The 22,042-nt window shown below is 46.4% G+C and overlaps 1 protein-coding gene and 1 long non-coding RNA gene across 12 annotated transcripts in view; one reads left to right on the plus strand and one right to left on the minus strand.

The window, feature by feature from the left end:
• Positions 1–334: 334 nt before the first annotated feature.
• Positions 335–3,927, minus strand: LOC140898592 (uncharacterized). The gene is made up of 3 exons (XR_012155036.2): positions 3,646–3,927; positions 2,288–2,365; positions 335–605 (listed from the first exon to the last, which is right to left on the minus strand). It is a non-coding gene; the product is annotated as an uncharacterized LOC140898592 (long non-coding RNA).
• CUX2 (cut like homeobox 2) overlaps positions 3,192–22,042 on the plus strand; it is a 228,743-nt gene continuing 209,892 nt past the window's right edge. For all 11 annotated transcript variants that reach the window (XR_012155035.2, XM_073312603.2, XM_073312590.2 and 8 more), the window contains exon 1: positions 3,192–3,335. Coding sequence is in view for 10 of the 11 variants with exons in the window: in XM_073312603.2 (XP_073168704.1) it covers positions 3,273–3,335 (63 nt within the window). In the remaining variant the exon portion in view is untranslated. The remainder of the gene's footprint in view (positions 3,336–22,042) is intronic.

Consider the following 22,042-nt stretch of genomic DNA (forward strand, 5'->3'; position numbering starts at 1 on the left):
GGTTCTAAGTTGGGAAGGTGAATTCTCCACTCTCGGGTGTTTGGCATCTAGATACTTCAGTGACTTTTTGTGTAGTTCAAGGTGCATAGTGTGTTCTACTGCTTAGAGGCCACACGCTGAAGTACTAACTCATGTAAAGCTTCCTATATACATCTTCCCTGTTTAGGAAAAAAAAAGTCACCTTACAAGCTCACCAGGGTGGGGAAGGCAGAGCCTAGTGGGCGATACCCCAGCAGAACTTGCAATTAGGCATGGCATACCGTCAGATGGGAGGGGTGGACGAAGGATCCCAGAACAAAACAAGGCTGCAGCTATTATTTCTTTGTGATGTTTATTTTCAGCTTCTACTTCTTGATCCAAATCATATACATAATTGTCACACCCTCATCTTTAGACAGCAGCTGTCTGAGGCATACCTGCATGTCATCATATGGAAAATACACTTCCATTCTGGTCTTGTGACTTCACAGTGAATTCAGTTGAAGGCTTAGGCATTGTCTATCATGTAGCCAGGCTTCTGGTGGCCTGTCTGGGGCTGCATAGTGTTCCTGGGTGACATTTTCTTTTGTTTCGGCTTTGATGCAGGGGAATTCGCATATCATTATCTGTTTGTGGTTAAGGACCTGCCATTATCTCTCAGAACATCTTTGTGCAAGCCTATGAATTTCTAAAGGCATGTTTACTTAAGCCTACATATGTTTTCTGGATAAAGCTACACTCTATCCTTAATATTCCTCCCTGTCTTGTTCATGCCTCATTTTTGCCCCAAATTTTCTTTGTAACGTAGAAAAAAAATCATTAGAGCTATTTTTTTTTCATATACAATGTTACCTGTGTGTGTGGATGCTTAGGATCTGTATCTATTTTTAAGAGAACTATGTCTCAGGCAGAAACTAGTGCCCTTGGATACTAAAAACTGTTCACTTAACGTCACAGGAAAAATATTCTAATAAAATAACTATTTAGCACTTTCTTTACACATGCAAACAATCTTCCTGACACAACCAACATCAATAATATCTTTTCAGTATGAAGATGGGTACGTTTTCCTAGTACTTTAATTTATTATTTACACATAGTGAAACAGAAATGTAATGTTCAAAGAATCTTCACATGCAATACCGTTCAGCATAACAAGCTGCTGTACAATTGTAAAATATCTGGAGCAGATATTTGAAAATCCTCTAACATCAACAAAAAAAGGCAATAAACAAAAAAAAAATCAGTATGAATCTGCTTTAGTTGCAGTACCACTTTCTGGCATTAAAGTTGTTTGAATTCTTTGGAGAATAGCTGCATTAAGGTGTTTTAAAAATATCAGTCTTCAAACAATCTGAATTATTGGATTTTTCTTGTTGCTGTGCTGTAAGCATGTTTGCTGTGGCAATTCCTATTAGGGTTAAAGGTGCAGAACATGTCAGTTTGAAAATCTGAAAAAGTTTACTGGCTGTCTGAAAAAGCTTTGTCTGGAAGCAGTCTTCTCTTTAGCAGCTAGCGGAAAGCAAGTCACCTTTTTACATTGATTTGATTAAAAATGAATTAAATTACACTGCAAGATCATATACACGTATCAGATTTTACAACTGTCTCTTAAAGGGCTATAAAAAAGTGACAGTTATTTCAAGTGCTTATAGGAAGGAGTTGTAAGTAGACAAATTGTAATGCCACATATCTATGAAACCTTCATGCATTAATTTTGTCCAGCGGAGATGGAAATGTAACTGTGAACTTGGCTGGAGCTAAGATTTTTTAAAAAGCACCAACACATCATCGTCTTTGTTAGAAAAACTGGTGCAATTTCAATTTATTTACTAAAGTTTAAAATCATTACTGTCTGCAAATTCTAGGGAACAGGGAATTGAGAAGACTGGCTGGCTGTGTCTTGATAAATGACATTTTAGCCCTGCCCATGGGAAAAAGGCTGTAAAGGTAGTAGGGGAAATTTTGTATTGTGATTGAAGAGCCATCTCCAGCCTGAATGATCCAGAACTAAGCCTTCAGGCAATTCAGTATCTAAGGGATGATCAACCAATTATTTGCTTGACATTAACAAAGTTTTAAAATAGCTTCAAAGCAGGTGCTATCCTAGACCTCCTTCCACAGGGCATAAAGGGAGGAGGGCATAGAAAACAGAAGACATTCGTTAGCTTTATGACTCTTATGAACTTTATCCTTTTAGGAAGCATTGCCGGGATCTATCGTCCTTATACACGAATGATGTAACGGCAGCTGGCTGATCATAAAATATAATTCTCCATCCCCTCTACTTTTTGCCTTTGAAGGATACATCTTCCTAGAACCCAGCAAAATTGATGCAGCTTTAATGCTCTCTCTCCCCGGGGGGGGGCACAGAATCAGCGCCTGCCTGAAGGATAGATATGGATTATTGGCAACAGGCTGGCACGGTGCCCGACGAGCCTTGGCAGCGAGGCGGCCCGTCTTCCCCTGCAAAAGGCAAAGCAGGGGGCGACCAGACGCCGCCTCGAGCCTGGATCTAGCCCGAGCCTGGTCCGCTCTGTGCGAGCACCCCGCTGCTGCACAGAAAGGGGGTGGGGGGTGCAGGAGCCCCGCCCCGCCCCAGCCAGGGCAGTACGGCCCACCGCGCACAACGGGGCGAGAGGCAGAACCACCCGCCGCCGCGTGTCCCCGCTTCTCCGCGCCTCCCGCAAGCCGCTGCGCGGGGAACGCACTGCCCGGCCCCGGGACGGAGCGGGCGGGAGCCAGGACCGCACGGGGCGGGGGCGGGGGCGGGGGCGGCGCCCCGGGAGTAACAACAAACCGCGAACTCGGAACCATTGTAACTTTGTGGGGGCGGGGTCTGGGCCCCCCCCTCCAATAAATTACGCCCCCCAAAGCGCTTCCTTCCCTGGCCTCCGGCATCGATCCGCACGTGACGTCAGGATCGATAAGGGGGGGGGCAGAAGCCAAAGTCAAGTGCAGCGCCTCGCGCCCGGACTTGGGGGGGGGGCAAGGGGGCGGGCAGCGCTCGCTGCCGGGGAAACCTCCTCGCCCGCCCGCCCGCCCGCCTCCGCCGCGCTCCGCTCGGCTCCTCGCTCCCGTCTCTTGGTCGCGGGCGGGCGGGCGGGCGGCGGCGGAGGGAGGGGGGCGACCGCAGGGGCAGCCCCGGCTCCTGGAGCGCCCGGGCGGGGGTGGGGGGGCTCGGCCGGCGCGGGGGGTGGGGGGCGCGAGAGCCCCGCCCGGCCCCTGAGCCCCGCCGCGGCGGGAGCCCACCCCGCACGCACTCGCCCCGCCGCTCGCCGGGCTCCCCCAAGATGGCCGCCGATGTGGGATCGATGTTCCAATATTGGAAGCAATTGGATCTGCGCCGGCTGCAGGTGAGTGGCCGGAGCGCCGGGCCGCGCGGCGCCGGGGAGCCGCGGGGCGCGCCCGGCCGGGCCCCCCCGCTCCCTGCCTCCCTCCCCGGGGCGGGCTTCTCGGGGCGCAGCATCGGTCGGTATCGGGAATTGACCCCCCCCCCCCAGCCGCGGCTGCCTTTGTTCGGGGCGCGCCCCCCCCCCCCCAAGCCGGCCACTTGCCGCCCGCCTCGCAACTTCTCCGGGCGGCCCGGCGCGGACTGTCCCCCCCCCCGCACCCCCGGGCCGGCTGCGGGGTGTGGAAAGGGGGCCCCTGCCCTCCCGGACTTACTGCCCCGCTCGCCCCGCGGTCCCCGGCTTCGCCTCCCCGTGCGCGGCTGGAAGTTCCCCCCCGGCTGCGTTAGGACTCGAATGGCCTGGGCTCCGGGCGCCTTGCCGGGCAGGTGAATTCAGCAAATGCAGATGTTCAACTTTTCCGTGGGGGGTGATTCCCCCTTTTCCCCTCTCGCTAGGCTCTGGGGAGAAGGGAGAGCTCGGCTTGCCTGTCCCGGGGCCCTGGAGCAGGTCCATACAGCGTGTTGTGTATCTTATCGATACTGTTTTCAGGGGTGCGTTGAAGGGATTAACTTCATATTTATACAGGGCGTAGGAGGCAACTGTGTTGTCTCTGCTGCTGAATACTCCATAAACGTTTAAATCTTTGAAGTTGCAATCACAGCAGGCAGAAGTTGAGGGGCAATGATGCAGATAACAGACCTATTATAGTATCTTGACTTGTTTGCCGTGACATTAGCTTAAGATAAAAGATAATCAGGCTGAAGATAAAAGGGCTGCTTTTTGCCTATGTGCAAATCTTGTTAAGTTTCTTACATTCAGGCAAGTGGTACCATCCCTGAGCCCCAACAACTGGCATTCTCATCAAATGAATTCAAAAGCAAGGCAAGGTGCTTTTAAAACATAAGCTGCAAGTGACTTGCATTTTTCAGAGGTCTACTGACCATGAGCATGTAGCAAAGAAACAAACCAAACTGTCTGTTACCTTTCAGAGTAACAGCCGTGTTAGTCTGTATTCGCAAAAAGAAAAGGAGGACTTGTGGCACCTTAGAGACTAACCAATTTATTAGAGCATAAGCTTTCGTGAGCTACAGCTCACTTCTTCAGATGCATCTGAAGAAGTGAGCTGTAGCTCACGAAAGCTTATGCTCTAATAAATTGGTTAGTCTCTAAGGTGCCACAAGTCCTCCTTTTCTTTTTGTCTGTTACCTGTATTTTCTGCCTTTTAAAAAGCTGCAGAGACCCCCCCCAAAAAAAAAAGTGTCTTAAAAATAAAAGGCTCATTCCCCCTCCCCCTGTTCTAGGTTGGCTGTATTGTATTTGATGTTAGGCAATTGTAATTGTATTCCCTGCTAATGTTTGTGAATCAGACCTGGGCACTCTAAGGGCATAGACTCTTTATTTATGATTGATGTTCTGTAACATAAGGAATGACAAGAGCATGGCAAACAGATATGGGAGACAGCAGAAGGAGAATCAAATCTGCTCAGGGCTGGCTGAAGCCCTTCTGTGGTCCTATTGTTATTCAGGTCTTGAGAATTTAGCGTGCAGATTTACAGCAGTGGTATTTGGGTTCATTCATCCCTGAATGTCAGTTAACAAAATTTTCATTAGCCAACTAATATTCAATCTTCTAACCTTACTCAAGGTGCATATAGATCTGATTGTCAGTGTTTTAGACTTGTGATGGATACACCTATCTTGCATTAGGAAAGAGATCCTTTGTGGTTCTGTTTAGGTCACAGAATACTGTATACAGCTATAGTGCCACTGGTCTGTGAAATTAATGATAAGCCCTTTAACATTTACAAGAGGACAGCTGACCTGAAAAAAATAGATGTTTACATTTTGTCATTTCTACAGCTTTCTGTATGTGGCACGTAATGAGATGAGGTGTAAGCTGGAACTCCTACAAAAGAAGAGATGCTCATTTACATGGATATTAAATAGGTTTATCCCTGTAGGATATTACAGACTTTAAAATGAGGCATGTTTCATAGGGGAGTAAACAAATTTAAATACGATTTATGGCACTTCAGTAATGTTTCAACAGTTCCAGCATTTAATACATTTTGGCTTTTAAGCAGATTACTTAGTACATCTGTGATACCCAACCCTCAAAGTAATACAGGTACTGCAGCCAGCTTTCCATGACTGTTCATTTATAGCCTTTTGGTTTGCAGGGTATTAGCATCCTAAACACATGGGATACAAAGTATTCCTTAATACATTCTGGTGATGACTTTTGCACCAACTTGTATTTACAACTAGTTTTTGGTCTGAAAGAAAAAAAATTCTTTTGAGCTGGGGCGGGGGCAGATTTTGGAAGATCTAGTTTGACTGTTCAGCTTAATTGTGCTTCCTTGGAAAGAGGTATATAGCTTTAATTCTCAGATGTTCTGGATGAATGGGTATCTGGGTCTGGGTGCTTACTGTAGAGAGAGTTCTTGCTGTCTTCGATCCAGGCAGCATTTCTGGCACCTCGCCCCAGATGGTGGTGGGAAAGGTGACCTTGTGCCAGTTTGGCCTCATGCCCTCTATTTTAAAAAAAAATTTGAAATAATCTATTATTCCCCCAAATGCATTTTTTAAAAATTTGTACGCACAGGCCTGTTTGCCTGGAACGCCCATGCAATGGCAAAGTTTGGACAACCTTGACAAATGGTGGGCATATGTAAAACATGCAGAAAATGGGATACTCTATGCACTTTGATCACAATGGCACTGAGCCTTTTTACAGCAAGTAGGCTCGGAAATGAGAAGAGATAAAATTCTATCAAAGATAATGCCAGGCATATTTCATTTGGTTATGAGATTGTTTTATAGTGTACATTACTAATGCTGTATTTTTTTACAGCTTTCTTGTGTGTAATAGTCATAACAGGTTTCATACCTTTATGATTTTTCTTGTTTTAATTTGCTCTGTTTTATTATGTTCGGTATAGCAGTATATGGATTCTATGCTGTCTGCATCCTAGATGCAGCCTATTCTATATTTAAAAAGGCAGAAGTAGAAAGCATTGTGGACTACTGATTTTGGATATCAAAGACTGCTCCAAACTGGGCGATAAATACCTACTATTGCCCTGGTTACACTGTGTGAGCAAGTTCATCAAATCAAATATTGTACATTTTGTTTCAGTAAGGCAGGCATTTTTGCGCGTCTGTGCGAACCAGTGCTTGAGGCAGTCGGCATGGTTGAACGTTCCGCAGAAACTTATGTGGTAAGGTAATGTGAGGCATCTAGTTAGTTCAGACTGTTTTACCATTCACTGAGTGCCAAGAATGTTCTGAATGCGTTGTGCTTGATGGAATGTTTTCACTGTTCAAAGTTTAGAAAAAATGTGGATGTGATTAAAATATTATAACCTTATGATATTCTGAAGTGCATAAATTTTACATATCCGCTACAGAGGGAGTTTAGACATCCATTAAGTTATGACAGCTTGACTTATCTAAATGTGCTATCATTTAACAATGTTTCAAAATTCTTCTTTATATAGATGACAGTGGTAAATAAGCTATCAGTCCTATTGCCTGAAGCTTAACTTCTGAAACTTGGCCGAATAAACTTCACTGCAGTACCGTGGAGCAGTCGTAGGTGGAATAATCTCGTTATTACCTCAGTGGGTATGCCCAGGACCTTGCAAGAGCCACCTCCAGAGCGCTTCATGGGAGGACTTAACCTTGCCAAATGCTCTGGGCTCTGCATATCATTAAGACATTCCAAATTTACAGTAAGACTGAGAAGTTATTGGATCATCCAACTTACTACTTCATGATCAGCTTCTTAAAAGGTACGGCATAACTGATTGCTTTGCCAATAGCCCTAAGCCATAGCATGAATCAATTCCTGCTGTGTATCAGACTCAAAGGTACATGCATATTAAAAGCAATAGACAGACAGGGCCACGTTCATTCCAGCTATGTCTCTCTTGACTTCAGTGGAGTTAAACCAGGGATGGATTTATCCCTAACTCCATTGACCTCCGTAGATGCTGTCCGGATGATGGAGCTCAACACTAGCTGTTTCTATTTGCAGTTGTTTTTGTGGTCAAACTTGGGACCATATCTGATTCTTTAAGGGTTTGTTTGGGGAAGCTGTTGGCCCAAACAGTGCTGGTTGTTTATATAGTCATGTCTTTATTATATTAATACCCTCTTAGGTATGATAAAAAGAATAGAGGTGTGGAGGACTTGCTTCCCCTTAAAAGATTCAAAATAAGCATAAACATGTCTCCTTTGATGTGTGGGTTTGTAGCACTGTCGTCTTCTTGTGTTAAGGATCTTGATCAAACTATCACTTGGAAGCAAAAAAAAAAATGTATCCAGGTTTTTTCATGCCCTTGGACAAGGTAGAAGGCACCGGTTCAAGAGTCCTGAAAATTCAGGTTCTTAAGCTCTCTATGGAAGAGGTACAACACAGGCAGCAGCAGCTTCGCCATGCTGCCCTACCTATGTGTCTTAACCCTGTTATCAATGGACCAGCTGTTGGGGCAAGAAGGGTGTTGGGTCTTCACGGGCCCAGTCAGTCTGTGATTTTCTCTTGCAATGCTGCCTGTGGAATGGTGGGTTTGGGAAATGTGGTCACTCATCCGCTGGGAACTGAACTGAGATCTGCCAACCAGTTCTTATATTGAGAGTACAGTTCACGTTAAACTTCCCATCCACTCAAAACAGTCTCTGAGGCACTCAGCTTTGTGGTGGACAAATATATTAGGAAACAGAAGGAGAGTATTGTCAGAGGACTGTTAACACCACTACCTCTGTCTTCCAGTTTCCGTTATTTGTTTCACTTATTTTCCAGAGTTTCTGAGCTCTAGGCTAATGAAGGTCTGGTTGTGGGCGACACGTGAGGTTGGATCCTCAGCAGGTGTAAATTCATAGAGCTCCACTGACGTTAATGGAGCTATGCTGATTTAACACCAGCTGAGGATCTGGCCCACAGTGTTCATGAGCTCAGCCTTGGAACTCTTTCACTCCTTTTGAGATGGGCTTGTGAATCTAATGTATATTGTTTAAGATGCATTGAAGCTTCAGTAACTGTTTTTTTTAAAACAAGGGGATTGCAGGTAGTTAGTTTCTAATGTGACCACAGCTAACACCCTTATCAGGAGGCCTGGCAGAATTAGATTTTAATGTTTTTTTAACAATTTCGACCGGTAATATCAAAGTTTATTTGTAAGCATTTTTTTCTATTATCGATTTAAATGTTTGCAGTTGTGGGAAATTGTGAGGGAGTCAGGCCGTAATTATTTAGTGACAGTGGATGTTGAGATTCAAAAAGTTAAAGCTTTATAACCATTAAAACACAAGCTGTCAACATCATGTGTCAAAATCTGAGTCTTAGATCAAACTCTGGCAAGTCCTCAAGCAGCATTTTTCTTAATTTTCCTGTCTGTGCATTTTGATTAACATCTGTGGAAATATTTCTTTCACCAGTTTGCATGTGTAGGGTGAAATCAACGTTTATCGACTTTTACTTTTAAAAATAATCCTTCCAAGCCTACTGATGGGCCCCCTCAGTGAGGCCAATGATTCAGTGGGTTCCTGAGTTTGCATGATCATCGTATCCCTGGAGGTGGTTCTTCTGGGTCAGGATAGATGGTAGAAGGGAAGTGGGCACTACCACTGCCCATGCTGCCAGTGTCCTGACCCACGGAAGTCAGACAGAAAAGGATCGTGAGTCTCCAGGATTGTCAAGCCAGCATCATTCACTCCTCCTTTTGGGGGTGAAGGGGAGGCAGGGTCTCCTGTTGGAAAATTGAAAACAATCCAGTTAGCTTGTAAAGTTGCTACATTTCTCCCCTTCTCCCCACAGAAGAGTCATTTGCAAAGTGCATTTCTGTTTCTGCAGGTGCCCAGTAACTGCTTCCATCAGCTATTTCCATCAAGGTTTCAGCATAGCCTGCATGGGACCTGGCACTGTGCAGTGTGAGTCTCAGTGCATTATGACCCAACTTTCCTTACCTGCTCCTCTGGAGCTGGGCCGGTCTGGCTGCCATTTACACAATAAACTACAACAGCTCCACATGATCTCTGATGGTGTCTTGGGTTAATGATCTGCAAAGTGCAGGATTTCCTTGTGTGCCACCACCCAGGGGCCGCCCCTTGGGAGACCGTCATGGTGTGTGGTGCCGACAGCACCCACTGGGATGGTTACATCTCCTTTGGAACTGCTATGGCTCCAAACTATGCTCTCATTGATCTGATAGACCATAATGGCTCCCAAAGCTGATAGACCATAATACCACTGAGAAATCTGGGTTAAAGCTTGCATAAGGATAATTCAGGGAGCAGTTAACGTTAACAGGCTAGATGCATCCTGGGTGTAGTTCCATGGCTTTGATGAAATAACACCAGGGTGAATTGAACCACGGTTTTCTCTAAAGAAAAACCATTACTTGAATGTTACAAGCTGGCTTCAAACCACAGAAGCTGGGACGTTCAGCTAAGGCTGGGCAACCATCCCTAATTTGCCTCCTTATGTCTAGCTGTCACCAGAACACGTAATATAATGCTGTATTCTGATCTGGGACCCTTGTGATACCAAGGTGCAATGGTACTGGGTATGTCCAGCAGGCCCTGCCTGGTCTGGTATTGGATATGACGGGGGAACGCTCTCCCTCTCTTGAAGCCTGGGTTTGGTGACCTCCAGGACATGGTGTCAGGCCATCTTTCTAGTTGGGTATTTCCACATTATTGCTGCTGTAGCAGGAGAGCCCAGGGCACTGGGTGGTTTCATGGTGGGCTCTTCTACTCTGCTTGCGTATTGAAGGCAATGTGCGTCTATCCTGTATGATTTTCAATGCTGCACGGCACCGAGAGGCCAGGAGTGAGTGCCAGGTGTGTGTGTGTTTAAAAGGGGAAGTAAAATGGGTCAAAGTATTTTACAGTTTCCAAAAAAATGGATCCTTTATAACATTATAAAAGTTCATTTCCCCAGCTGTGTTCAAGGAACAGAGTGTGACTTCCTTGGATCCTGTCACGTAGAAGAGGGTAGATTATGGAGCAATATGGAGAGTTATGAATTTCAGTAGCCTTCTCTTACTGACTTGAAGTCATTAAACTCCTATTAAAGTACAGTTTATTGTTTAGGTGGAATGCATGGTAGGCTGATGGCTGTCATTTGTATTACCCCAGTCAGGGATCAAGTCTCCGTTGTGCTAGTCACTGTGCACACGCCCCCCCCCCCCACCGGTGGTCCCTGCTCCAGAGAGCTCGCAGGCTAAGGGTAAGATCAGAGACAGGAGCTAGGTACAACACTCAGGTCAGGGCAGTACGGGGTAACAGGGAGGCAGTTCTGTTTGGCTTAAAGTACTTTGGTCTTCCTCGACTACTCTAGCTCATCTTCTCATCTTGATTGTGCAAACACTTACACCCACAAGGAACTTCGCACTCAGGAGCAGCAAAGTTGAGATCCTTGGTTTACTCATGTGAGTAAAGCTACTAACCCGCATCAGTGTTTGCAGGATCCAGAGCTGATTCTGTAGGTAACGTGTGACATGCTTGCTGGTGGCTCCAGCATCTCTTCTGGCATCTGAGCAGACAGAACATGCGATTGAAACTGATAGTTTGATTTAAAAAAAAAAAAAAAAAGTCACCCTGTCAGAAATGCCTGTCCCTGTCCTGCCAGGCTGAGGAAATCTAGTTGAAACTGAGTTTTAACAAATGGGAGACGCAACCCTGATACCTTCTTCTGTATAACTTGCCTTACTCAGCTCGTGCCCGGCTTCCTATTTCCTTGCATTGCCTTGTTGTTTCTTATTTAGGCTCTGATTCAACAGCCGTATCTCTGGGTGTGTTGGGGTCTGTCTGGGCGGATCTGAGTGAAGGGTCAGGTCCAGGATTTGTATGTTCCTCAGGGCAAGGTCTGCTCGTTATTGCTGTGTGCAGAACCATGCACACCTATGGCTCTAAATGCAAATGTTTAAGAATAACAATTCTGGTACCTGTCATCATTGGCTTGATCCTCCTACCATTGAAGTCCATGGGAGTTTTGCCATTGTGGCAGCAGGTCTAGGGATCTTTATTTTCAGTTGGGGGGGAATGGGGGTGCTGGTGGGAATTGGATGGACTTATAGTCCCACTTTCTTCCTCTTAATTCTGCATTTCTTTGCGTTGCCAGAGAAAGTCGGGCTGTGAAAGTTACCAAAGGGTAATGTTTTTTGTGGTTGAATAATTGAGACTTTGGCAGACAAGGCTGGCAGAGCTGAAGAAAATTAGAGTTTATCTTTAGCTCAGCAGCTCTCACTTTAGAAACTGGTGACCCCAATTCCAGCCTGAAGAGTGACTTCTTCCCTAATTAATAAATCCATTAATTAATTGTGTGCATGCTGCAGCCCATTAGAGATGAATTGGGTGGCCTCCCGATCCAGTTTAGTGGATTCTCTCTACGGCCTTGTGAAAAATGTGACCAAGAGGCAAATAGGGAACATAAACGAAAATATAATCAGATTCCCACGGGCCGACAGTGGATGTTATCGACGTTGTGACTCTTAGGTATTTCCTGGCCTATTACCTAGTGAGTTGGTGTTTGCAGACGCACGTTTGAGATTGGCCACCGCCACGTATTGTCCATAAATGACACCCCTTGGTGGCAGCTGCAATGAAAAGAGTGGGGACGTGTGGAGAGGCTGGTACAGGGCATTGGCGTGGGGGTGATTGTGCCAGGTGCCAGGAGACCCTTCTCTTCGAGAGCGCTCCACAACACGACAATATCTGGCCCCGATCTACCGCAACGGTGAAGAACCAGCGTAACTTTTAAACACGCGTGCTGCTCCCATTGACTTGAGTGGGGCTACTCATGTCCTTCACACTAGGCATGTGCTTAAGCATTTTGCTAGATTTGGGGGGGGGGGGGAGCCCTAGCATTCTCCTGAGCACTCAGGCCCAGCTCTCATGCCTGGTGGAACCCGCCATCCTGAGGCACATGGTCAGCTGACGTGAAGGCGTGGCCTGACGCTCTGCCCTGTCTGGTGCTGGAGGCAGAGGATGGTGCGTGCTGCTCGTTTGTGGAGCAGCAATTAGGAGAGCTGTGGAGCACCAGGCCCCCAGGATGATCCTGGCCTGGCATAGGCAGAATGACTTCAGAACCCTCCCCTCAGCCAATGCTGCTCCGCTCACCCCACGCGGCTCAGAGGAGCAAGAGGAGAATTTGCCTGCAGTTGGCTGCTTTTGTTAGATGTCCCTGGCCGTTCCCTGATCTCAGCTGCACTGGTGTAAGCCTGGAGAGATTGCTCTGCGCCTGCCCTGTCAATCGGGGGCAACGCCATTGTAACTGAGACCAGCATCTGGTTCCTATTGCATTCTTGCTGTTGGATAAATTGCTGAAGGAGCCCTTTGCTTGGGACCAAGCAGGTCATCTTGCCACCGCCAGGCCCAGCATGGGTGCAGTGCCTCAGGACTTCCATGGTGTGGGACAGCCAACCACACCTGGGGGCTGGTTTTTCCTGACCTTAACGTCAGCCAACATACAGTGAGTGATGGAAGGGGCTCATGCGCATGGCACTGTACCTGCTGGTGGAGCTGGGATCTCTAGGCAAGAAAAGATGCCCACGATAGAGCCAAGCTGCCGATCGTGCTGCTGCGTTTGTGTCAAACTCCTTGGAACTGCCTGAGCGCTTGGAAAGTTGTGTTGAATGAGGCAGGAAGTCAAGCATCCGTCTGCACCTGGAGCAGGTGGATTTGGAAGAGGGCTCTGGAGTTCTCCAGTCGCATGTGGAGTGGAATGTTAATTGTTTGGTGATCTGAGTGAGTAGATATGAACAGATTTAACAGACAGTATACTCCAAACTGAGCTCCCTTCGGGAGGCACGTGCTTAACCAGATAACCTCTATGGAGCTTTCACAACTAGCTATTCGTCTCCCTCCATATGTTGGCACAGTAGCTGCTTTCTTCATTTATTTTTTTCTTATCGTCTGCAGAGGCTTCAACTAAAAATGCAGAAAGAATTGTTGTGCATTCTGATCCCTGAGCTAATGTTTTCTCCACTGAACGTAGTTAACTGTCAGGCTCAAAATCATAATTTAATAAATCAAAATTCCTTGCTTGTCTCCTTGGATTTTAAAAACCGTATTGGCTTTTTGCATTTTTCTCTGCGTGGCTAGTGAAAATACACTAGTCAGTTTGGCACATCAGTTTCTAGTCTTTCAGGTTCCTATGTCTCGCATCATACCGGGCTAGTTGCACAGCAAACAATGATGAGGAATTGAAAAAAAGTTTTCATTGGAATTAAATAAAAAACATCCTTGAAAATATTTCTGTTGGGTTTGGTTATTGTAAATATTAGGTTTTGTTAAAAAACCCGACATTCAGATTTGCTTTGCTCAGTGTCTCTTCCATAGACAAGACTGCAGAGATAAAACTGTAGATTTGATACAGTATTGACTCTCTTTAGCAAACAGGCAGTGACACATATCTGTGCCAGCAAAAACAACCAGGAGTCCTTGTTGCACTTTAGAGATTAACCCATTTATTTGGGCATAAACTTTCCTGGGCTAAAACCCACTTCATTAGTTACTTCCACCAGAGACTTCACTTGGTGCTATCTAGGGAAGGCTAGAGGAATTTTCACAGAAGAAGTTTAGTGCTCTGTGCCCTTTTCTGGGGCCGGTTTTGGTTCAGCAAGTCAGTTAATCTCCATTTTGGGGATGTCTACACTGCAGTTAAACCCCCACAGCTGGCCTGTGTCAGCTGACTTGAGCCTGAACTCTACCCTGCAATTTTACAGCCCCACGACTCAAGCCTGGGTCATCTGAGATGGGCCAGTTGTGAGTCGTTACCTTCAGTGTAGACATACCCAGGGCGTTTCTTATGATGTTCAGCAGAGAGGGAGAGAGAATGAGGGGTGAGATCAAATTATTAGATCAGTAGCAACCCCCTACTGTTTCTGTCTCTTAGAAATAAAAGTGACTAGCTTTCCATGCACCTCATGTGGTGGGCAGTCCCCTGCCTGGATTCCAGTGAACGTTCACCAGAATAACTGATGCAACATGAGGAATGAAAATGCAGGCACGTTTGCAGAGACTGAGGGGTTCAGGACCTGAAGAATCCTGCTCCTAGAGCGGAGATCTGGTTTTAAATTAATTTAGGGTTTGAAAGCTACAGTATGTGCAAATACAGATTTTTTTTTTCTTGTACCTTGCGATGGAAAATGGACCCGCAACATGGTTTCTTTATGTACAGCACAGGAAGAGTCCCTCGCAAATTGGAAAATGAACCTCGAGGACATTCATTCCATCCAAAAAGGCTCTATGAAGATTCTCAGAACATTTGGTACCTTCTGGCACCTATTATAGAAAGATGTAATTCCCCAACTTGAGAGATAATAAGCAGGTATTGACTTCTGCTGAGGTCATTATCAAGATTTATTCAGTCAATATGGCTTCTTGGGTCAATAAATCTTGAGGCTGATGGAAGAAGAATGTGTACCTGTAGACTTTATTAAAAAGTTTTCCCCTTTTCGTAACACTTTCTGATGTATATTACATGGGCATCTCTTTCTGATTTTTTTTTATTACCACCTTTGGTGGTTACACTTTTTTATGCTGCTTTAGACCTGCTTTTGTTTGTTACAGAGTGAGTGAAAAACAGAAAAGATCTTGTTTTATTTAGTAGGTTTCATGTGGGAGTGTTGCTTTGTTCTGATATGCATTTTTTTGGGTGGGGAAAGATTCCTAAGACAAACAATATGTAGCTCTTTTAATCGTCAAAGCATATTACAAGCCTTAGCTAATTAATTAATCTTCCCATTAGCCTATAGCATTATATCTGTTTTGCAGATAGGGAAACTGAGGTTGAAATGCTGAGTGACTTTCCGAAGGCCGCAGAGATGGTTGGTGTTAGTTCTGGAATTAGAACCCAGGACTCCTGGAACCCAGTCCTGTGTTCACATGTTTGGCCCCTAGTTCTTTCTGTTTCCAATCCAAATATTTTGCTGAGGTTTGAGAGAGCAAGGTGCCTTGCAGTGATAAAATCCCCCCCTTATTTCAGTGGGGGCAGAATCAGACCCTCTAAAATCCCAAGCCTGGGGAGGTTGGTCTGTTTCTGAGCAGCAGTAGAAAAGCCAGGCTTCGGAGGAGCTGATGCTCCTTGTACAAATGTCCCTAAAGAGGTAAGCTGCCTTTGGGACACATCCTGCTCTCTGTGATAGTCGTTGGGGTTGAGTGGAGGTAACTGAGGGCGGAATCTGTCACACTGACTTCTTTTGGAGTCTCACTGGGTAACATTTCTCCCCTGGGCAGACAAGTGAGCACCACTTGACCCACATGTAAATCCTCAGAGCAGGGTTTAAGTGGGGTGTTAGTGGGGCCAGGGCCTTGCACAGGATCCTCTGGACTGGGCATGGGGTGTGTTTTGCAAGGGATTTGCCCCTAGTGAACACCTCTGTCAGCATTGTGTGTATTTACCTGATTGACACTGCTCTGCACAAAGCTTTCTGCCCAGAGGAGTTGGTGGCAGAGCTGTTACCTATGAGTCGGTTGTCGGGATGATTTGGGGGAATGCCAGTCTGAGTAGAAATCGTGTTTGCAGGATTCCGAGCGGGGGTAAAGCTTGTTCAGCCTCTCACTTGGACGCTCGCTTTGGTGATTCTTTGCTCTGTGTTATCAGGAATGGCCAGTGCAGTGTCCTTCTAGTTTTGATGGAGATTGCGCACGTAGAGAGGGTGCCGCTGCAAACTAAACGATTACACTCGGAATGCAGGAAAAACGAGGGACACTGTCCCCTATAGCAGGGAGTGTGTTCAGTGCAGCCTGTTCAGATTTCCAGTGTCCCACGTAGAAAATGGCCCCCTAAAGGCAGATCCAGAACACCAAAATACGTGTGCAATTGTACACATCATTTGCACACGCAATTGCCCTGATTGCGTGCGCAGATCAGGTGTTTGCATGTACCTGCCTTCTGAGGTTTCAGAGTAAATGGCCACTGGTGTGCACACATGCCTGACTTACATGTGGATTTTCGGTAATCACGAGTGCAGGCGTCTTTGCACAGAGTGCTAATATAGTTTACTGTGAAAATTTGGCCCCTGAAGCCAGAAAGATGTCAGCCGTGGGGGGTCATCAGAGGAATCTAACCAAAGGTTTAGTTGGACTAGAAAGCCGAAGTGTTCATTATGCACTGCAGTGCTTGTTAATTAACAGGGACTTGCAGGGAGTGCAGCCCTTTTATTCCTACTGGTTGTATACAAGTGCTGGAAGTGATCCTTGTGTCTGCAGCCCCAGGCTTGAGTTCAAGGAATAGTCTGCAGTAACAACCCATAATTCTTGAGGGTATCGCTGTGGCAAAAGAGAGTGAACAGACTAAAATCTGCATAGAACTTGCTATTATGTGTTCCCCTTCCTGGTATTTTCTGGTATTCATGATCCCTTGCCCCACTGCCCAGCTTTGCAAGTTGCCTTCCGTTATAAAGCTGTTGTACTGTATTTGGGGCCCATTGCATTTTGAGTTATTGGGCCCAGTCCTGTGTCCCTTGCCCACCCAAAACACTCTGCGTACATTTTGGGTGAGTGAGGATGCAAGATTGGGCACGGTGTTTATACAGCACTTCAAGGATGCAAGCACCAAGTATTGTAACAAAGCAATGCCCAGTGTGGGAATACACAGTTGTCCTTAGGCTGTAGTCCATGTCTAGTGGAACTTTGTGCATCTAAAGGACCAGAACTTGGAGTCTCCTGGTCCAGAAGAGCAGGACCTGCTTCTTAAACTAAATGAGTCTCTCTGTAAACTGTTAACTGTATAGGATCTATGACACATGGACGAGTATTTCTGATTCCATCCTAGAGAGGACAGTGGGACCTGCATGCAGACAATATGCGTGCGCATACACACCTTCACACCTCTCTTGTGATTTTCTATACCGTGTGAATTTCACCTCTGTTATCCCATGAAGACTGAATGGCAGATTCCTATGGCAGTTCAGGAATTGCTCTCTCTGTTTGGTTAGAGGGAGGGGCTAATGATTAAATCAGTTTTGTACTCCTCCAGGTATATTTCATAGCAGCTGCATATGATCATATAAGAGAAAAGAATCCAGTTAAAAGGATTGTGTGTAATTTAAGGATTGCTGTTGCTTTATTTGAGCACTAATATTGTTTGTTTTGGCAGTGGCAGCAAAGAGCCGTTTTTTGCAGAATTCCATCGGCTGGCGCTTCTCTGCTGGCTGTGTGTGTTGCACAATAAGAAGAGGTCATTTGTTTTAAGTTTAGATGCCAGATTACGTGTGAGCGCGCGCGCACTATTTTTCCAAAATGGTCTCAGTGCTTTTGAATGTCGCCTCACGGTGTAATTTTTGTTTTGACTAGTTTGGTGTAATGTCTTCCCAAAAGCCGAACCAGGATCCCCAAGTATTTATTTAGCTGCAGTTTAAGTGACTCTCAGCTGACGTGGGGTCGTTTGAATATTAATTGGTCTGCGTGTGCATGCAAGCTAGTTCTGCAACACAGACTTCCAAAAAAAAGTAAATAGCCAATTTGAATCCCGTGTAAATCTTACTCTAGTGGGAGCTGTGCCGTGCGTCAGCTGCTCTCAGTGGGGCCCGCTTGCCTGTGGGTAATGCTCAAGCAGTTTTATGCTGAAGTTAGGACCTCAGGCTTTCTTTGTTTTCTTCCATCAGGATAACATAATAAAAGTATTACCTGGTTCCTGGCACTGAGTCTTGTAACGTGTCACGTAGGCAGAGCCACTCATCTGGGAGATCTGGGGAGAGCAGCAGCACTGGCTAAGTAACATGTTGCCTAGCCTGGCTGCATGGTGTGTTAATTCTTTATTGATAATCATACAGCATGCTGACATAGCTGCTTTCATCTGAGGATCTCTAAGCACTTCACAAACCTAACTTAATTCCAGAGAGGTAGAGGGACAAGGTCGGGGAGATAATATCCTTTATTGAACCAACTTCTGCTGGTGAGAGGGAGAAGCTTTCAAGCCACACAGAGCTCTTCTTCGGGTCTTTAGGTAATTACTACCCTCATTTTACAGGTGGCCTGACGAAGCGTAAAGGGCCTTGGTGAGTTATGTTTACGTGTCTTGCCTGTTGCCACGCAGCAGGATGGTAGCAGAACCAGGGGACAGGCAGGTCGAAGGACAGTCCAGATCAGTGGTCAGAGTTGATGCAAGAGTTCCAATAGCCAGGAGGTCCAATCCAAGGGGAAGGTACTGCGAGGCAGCAAGATGGGGTCAGGCAAGGCAGGGTCCTAGTAGCAACTAGCAGGCAATGGCTGGTTGCTCAGCCAAGGTCAGAAAGGAAACAGGAAGTTTATATTATGGTCATCAGCCAATCAAGGTCAAGACCAGGTGGGCAATCGGGAAGCAGGCCAAGGAACCCTTGAAGCTGCCCCACCCAAGTTTGTGAATTCCTGGGTAACTGGATGAGTCTGTGCAGTGCAACAGCCAAGGCTGCTCCCCAAGGGTGGAGCCTTGCAAATCGGCTTTATAACTGCGGATATCCATGGACCACTTTTGCAGATGGTGGATAGGATGCGGATACAAATGTTGTATCCACATAGGGCTCTACCCAAGAACCCAGAGGGCTGGGCTTTGAGGCCAGGGTCCTGATAGCATAGAACCCAGGAGACCTGACTTCTAGTCCTCTCCTCTCTAACTACTGAGACAACAGAGGGCCTGCTCAGGAGTGGTGCTGTGCGCCAACAACTTTGAATAAAGTTTGTCAGATACATGTGCTCAGTGCCTCTGGGAGAAATCCCATTTGTGTTGCAGAAGGTTACGTTTCCTGATTTGGTGTGTGTTAGTTGTTTTAGAATCAGTCTAGTGCAGGGATACTCGTTTTTTGTTTGTTTTTTTTCAAGGTCCAGAGAAAATAGTAATAAAAAAACCCCAAAGTGATAAGTAAATAAAAAGATTCCGGGGTCCATTCAAAAGCATCTGTTGGTCTGGATTTGGCCCAGGGTTCACCTATACTATACTCCTGGTCTAGCACATCAGGAGGGTGATTTGATAATGAACCTTGCTTTGATTCATGGAGAGTTTTTTGGGGTTGTACAGTTTCAGTATTTTATGGTGGCTGTTGGAAATGGGTTGGGTGGTAGAAAGATGTCATTTGTTTGGTTCTCATTTGAATAGCGCTAATGGATCCAGTTGTGCTGCAAATAATTAACATTTTTAAATGCGCTTCTGCTACTGTAACTTCTGCATCAGTCAGTTTTGATTTCTGAGTTTGGGTTCTCCCTTGCCAGGTGGAGTTGGAGAAAACTATTTGCAAAAGGCAATGGCAGCTACGGCTCCTAACTCACCAAGGTTCTAGTGAACATTCTACCTGATATCTAAACCCTCCTGCCTCATTCTGAGACTCGGACCCTCGTACAGATGTAGAATAGTGTCAGTGTGCTCTAGGGTGATGGTGCTGTGGGGTTACTAGTGATAACCTAAAGTTACTGACATAGGAACACAGGAGTTGCCAGCCCGGATCAGATGGAGGTCCCTGTAGTCCAGTGTCCTGTCTCTGAGGAAGTGTCAAATGTGGGGTAATTTGCCTCCTATATTAAGTCTCCTCTTGATCCCAGAATAGTTAGAGACTGTCTGAGACCTGAGGTTTAATGTCCCTCCCAGAATGTTTGTTGTTAACCAGACTAGCCGTAGTTATAATTATCCACAGAAATGTCCAGTCCCTTTTGATTTCTAAGTTTATCCCCATTCCTTTGGCAAAGCAGGGAGCACCGTATCCACTGTAACTTCTGCTTTGGACTCTCTGCAGATTCAGGAACACCTTGGGCATCTCCTTATAGAGATCATGGAGGCTTTGTCTCCTTTGTGTCCTTTTAGCTTAGAGGAGATGCCCTCATCATGAAGAGCTGCTCCGGCTCCGGGGGCTCTGGCTACACAGTCATTGTAGCTGTTATGGTTCTACTGAGTTCATGAGTCTGTAGACTGCACCTGCCCTGATGGCGGCTCTCCGTCCCTCCAGGGAAGAATCCTCTTCAGAGCATGACGCTAAAGTGTCGAATCTTCCCTAGTTTCTGGGGTCATCTTTATTTAGATAAATGCTCTCCAAACCTCTCTGCCACACTGACTTTGCTGTCATGAGTATCCCGCGTCCCTGTTAAGTACAGGGATGACGTTGTCTAGTGCTCGCCCTTGTGCGTGGTGGCAGCTACAGAATATGGAGGGCAGAAAAAAATGTCTTTTGACTCCTCCTTAGATAGCTAGTCCAGTCTGGAACTGAGATGGGCACCGCTCAATCTAGCAGAGTCCTGTGTTCCATATGTAGAGCAGAAGGAGTCTTCCTCCTCTCTGAGATACTTATAAAGCAGCCTCCTTCTCTTGCCTGGCTGATCCTTTGTCTTTACGGTCAGAACAATGCCTTCCCTCCATCCTCTGTATCCATTCTGAGGACTTCACCTTTAGGTTTGGATTGCTGTGGAGTAAAGAGTAGAATAAAGTGCTGAGACCTTTTAACAAATAAGAACATGATAGTTTTCCTCCCCCAGTCCCTTCATTTGAGAGGTGTCTAGGCCCGGAGGTCCGACCTAGTCTTTTGTTTCCAACGAGGGTTTGTTTCAAACACGCTTAAGACGGAGAATACCATAAGCTGGGCTGTTTGAAGGGTCTGCTTGTGGATTGGAGAGGAGGGAGCTGAGGTCACTCCCTCAGCCTTGACTCCTGAAGAACTGCTGAGGAAAGAGTTGGAGACTACAGAGCTGCAGAGAGAGCCACGCTCGCTGGCGGTGTCCTTTGCGTTGTCTGATGCTTTAACAGAAGATTGGGAAGACAGAAGTGGCTGGAAAATTCCCTCCTCTGCTCTGAACACATGCTGCACTCTTGGACCTAAGTGCTCTGAGTGACTGGAGGAAATATCAAACCTAGCAGATTATTTGGCTGACTAAATGTGTTGTTCAGAACGATACATGGAAAAATCTTGCTGCCTCCATGGTGCTATTAACCTGGTGGAGGATAAGGAGAAGTCTGGGTGCTTTTGCAAAACCGGGACATTTGGAGGGAAGGGGGGAGTGGCATGAGGTACGTGGTCTTGGTAGCCCTGGGGATCAGCTGTTGTTCTGGGTATGCTGATAATGGAGCAAGGGATGGACAGGGCAGCGTGATGGGACAGGTAAGCCAAAGGGAGTGCTGTTGAGAGGATTAATATGTCCACTCGGGGGAAGGATCGTGAACATGTCTTTACAATCCCGGTGATCTATAAAAGGCATAGACAGAGGAAAGTTATTGTCCGATGATGTCGGGCATGAATGGAAATGACAGGTGAGGGTGGGTTGCCTGGCTGGTCCTTTGCAGTGTTGTGATCCTCCAGACTAAACTCCAGGCTTTACGTGTTGCCTTTCCCAGTTCCTTGCTGGTGCGGGGAGCGTCTTGGCTGGTACTCCTGGGGGATGATGCAATGTATTGCAATGGACTGTGGGCTGTGTGCCCCCCCCTGAGCCCACAAAGGGATGGAGCTGGGTATGCCATGCCTAGTGTTGGCGCGCAGGGCTCAGATCAGTGACAGAACGTCATTTGTGTCCATGCAAACTGCTCACTAGGCAATGAGCTGCTGAGCTAGAAATTCCTGTATTCTCTCCCAGCTTGAGTCTGATTTTTTCCAGCCTTCGGCTACGTTTGCCAGGCCCTTGCTGGCTGGCCAACTAGCCTGGGGGTAGATGTGAAAGCACCAGGTCAAGTCCCAGCAGGGTCCAGATGCAACACTCGGGTGGGCCAGCCC

The sequence above is a fragment of the Lepidochelys kempii genome, chromosome 15 (assembly GCF_965140285.1).
Source record: "Lepidochelys kempii isolate rLepKem1 chromosome 15, rLepKem1.hap1, whole genome shotgun sequence".
NCBI lineage: Eukaryota > Metazoa > Chordata > Testudines > Cheloniidae > Lepidochelys > Lepidochelys kempii.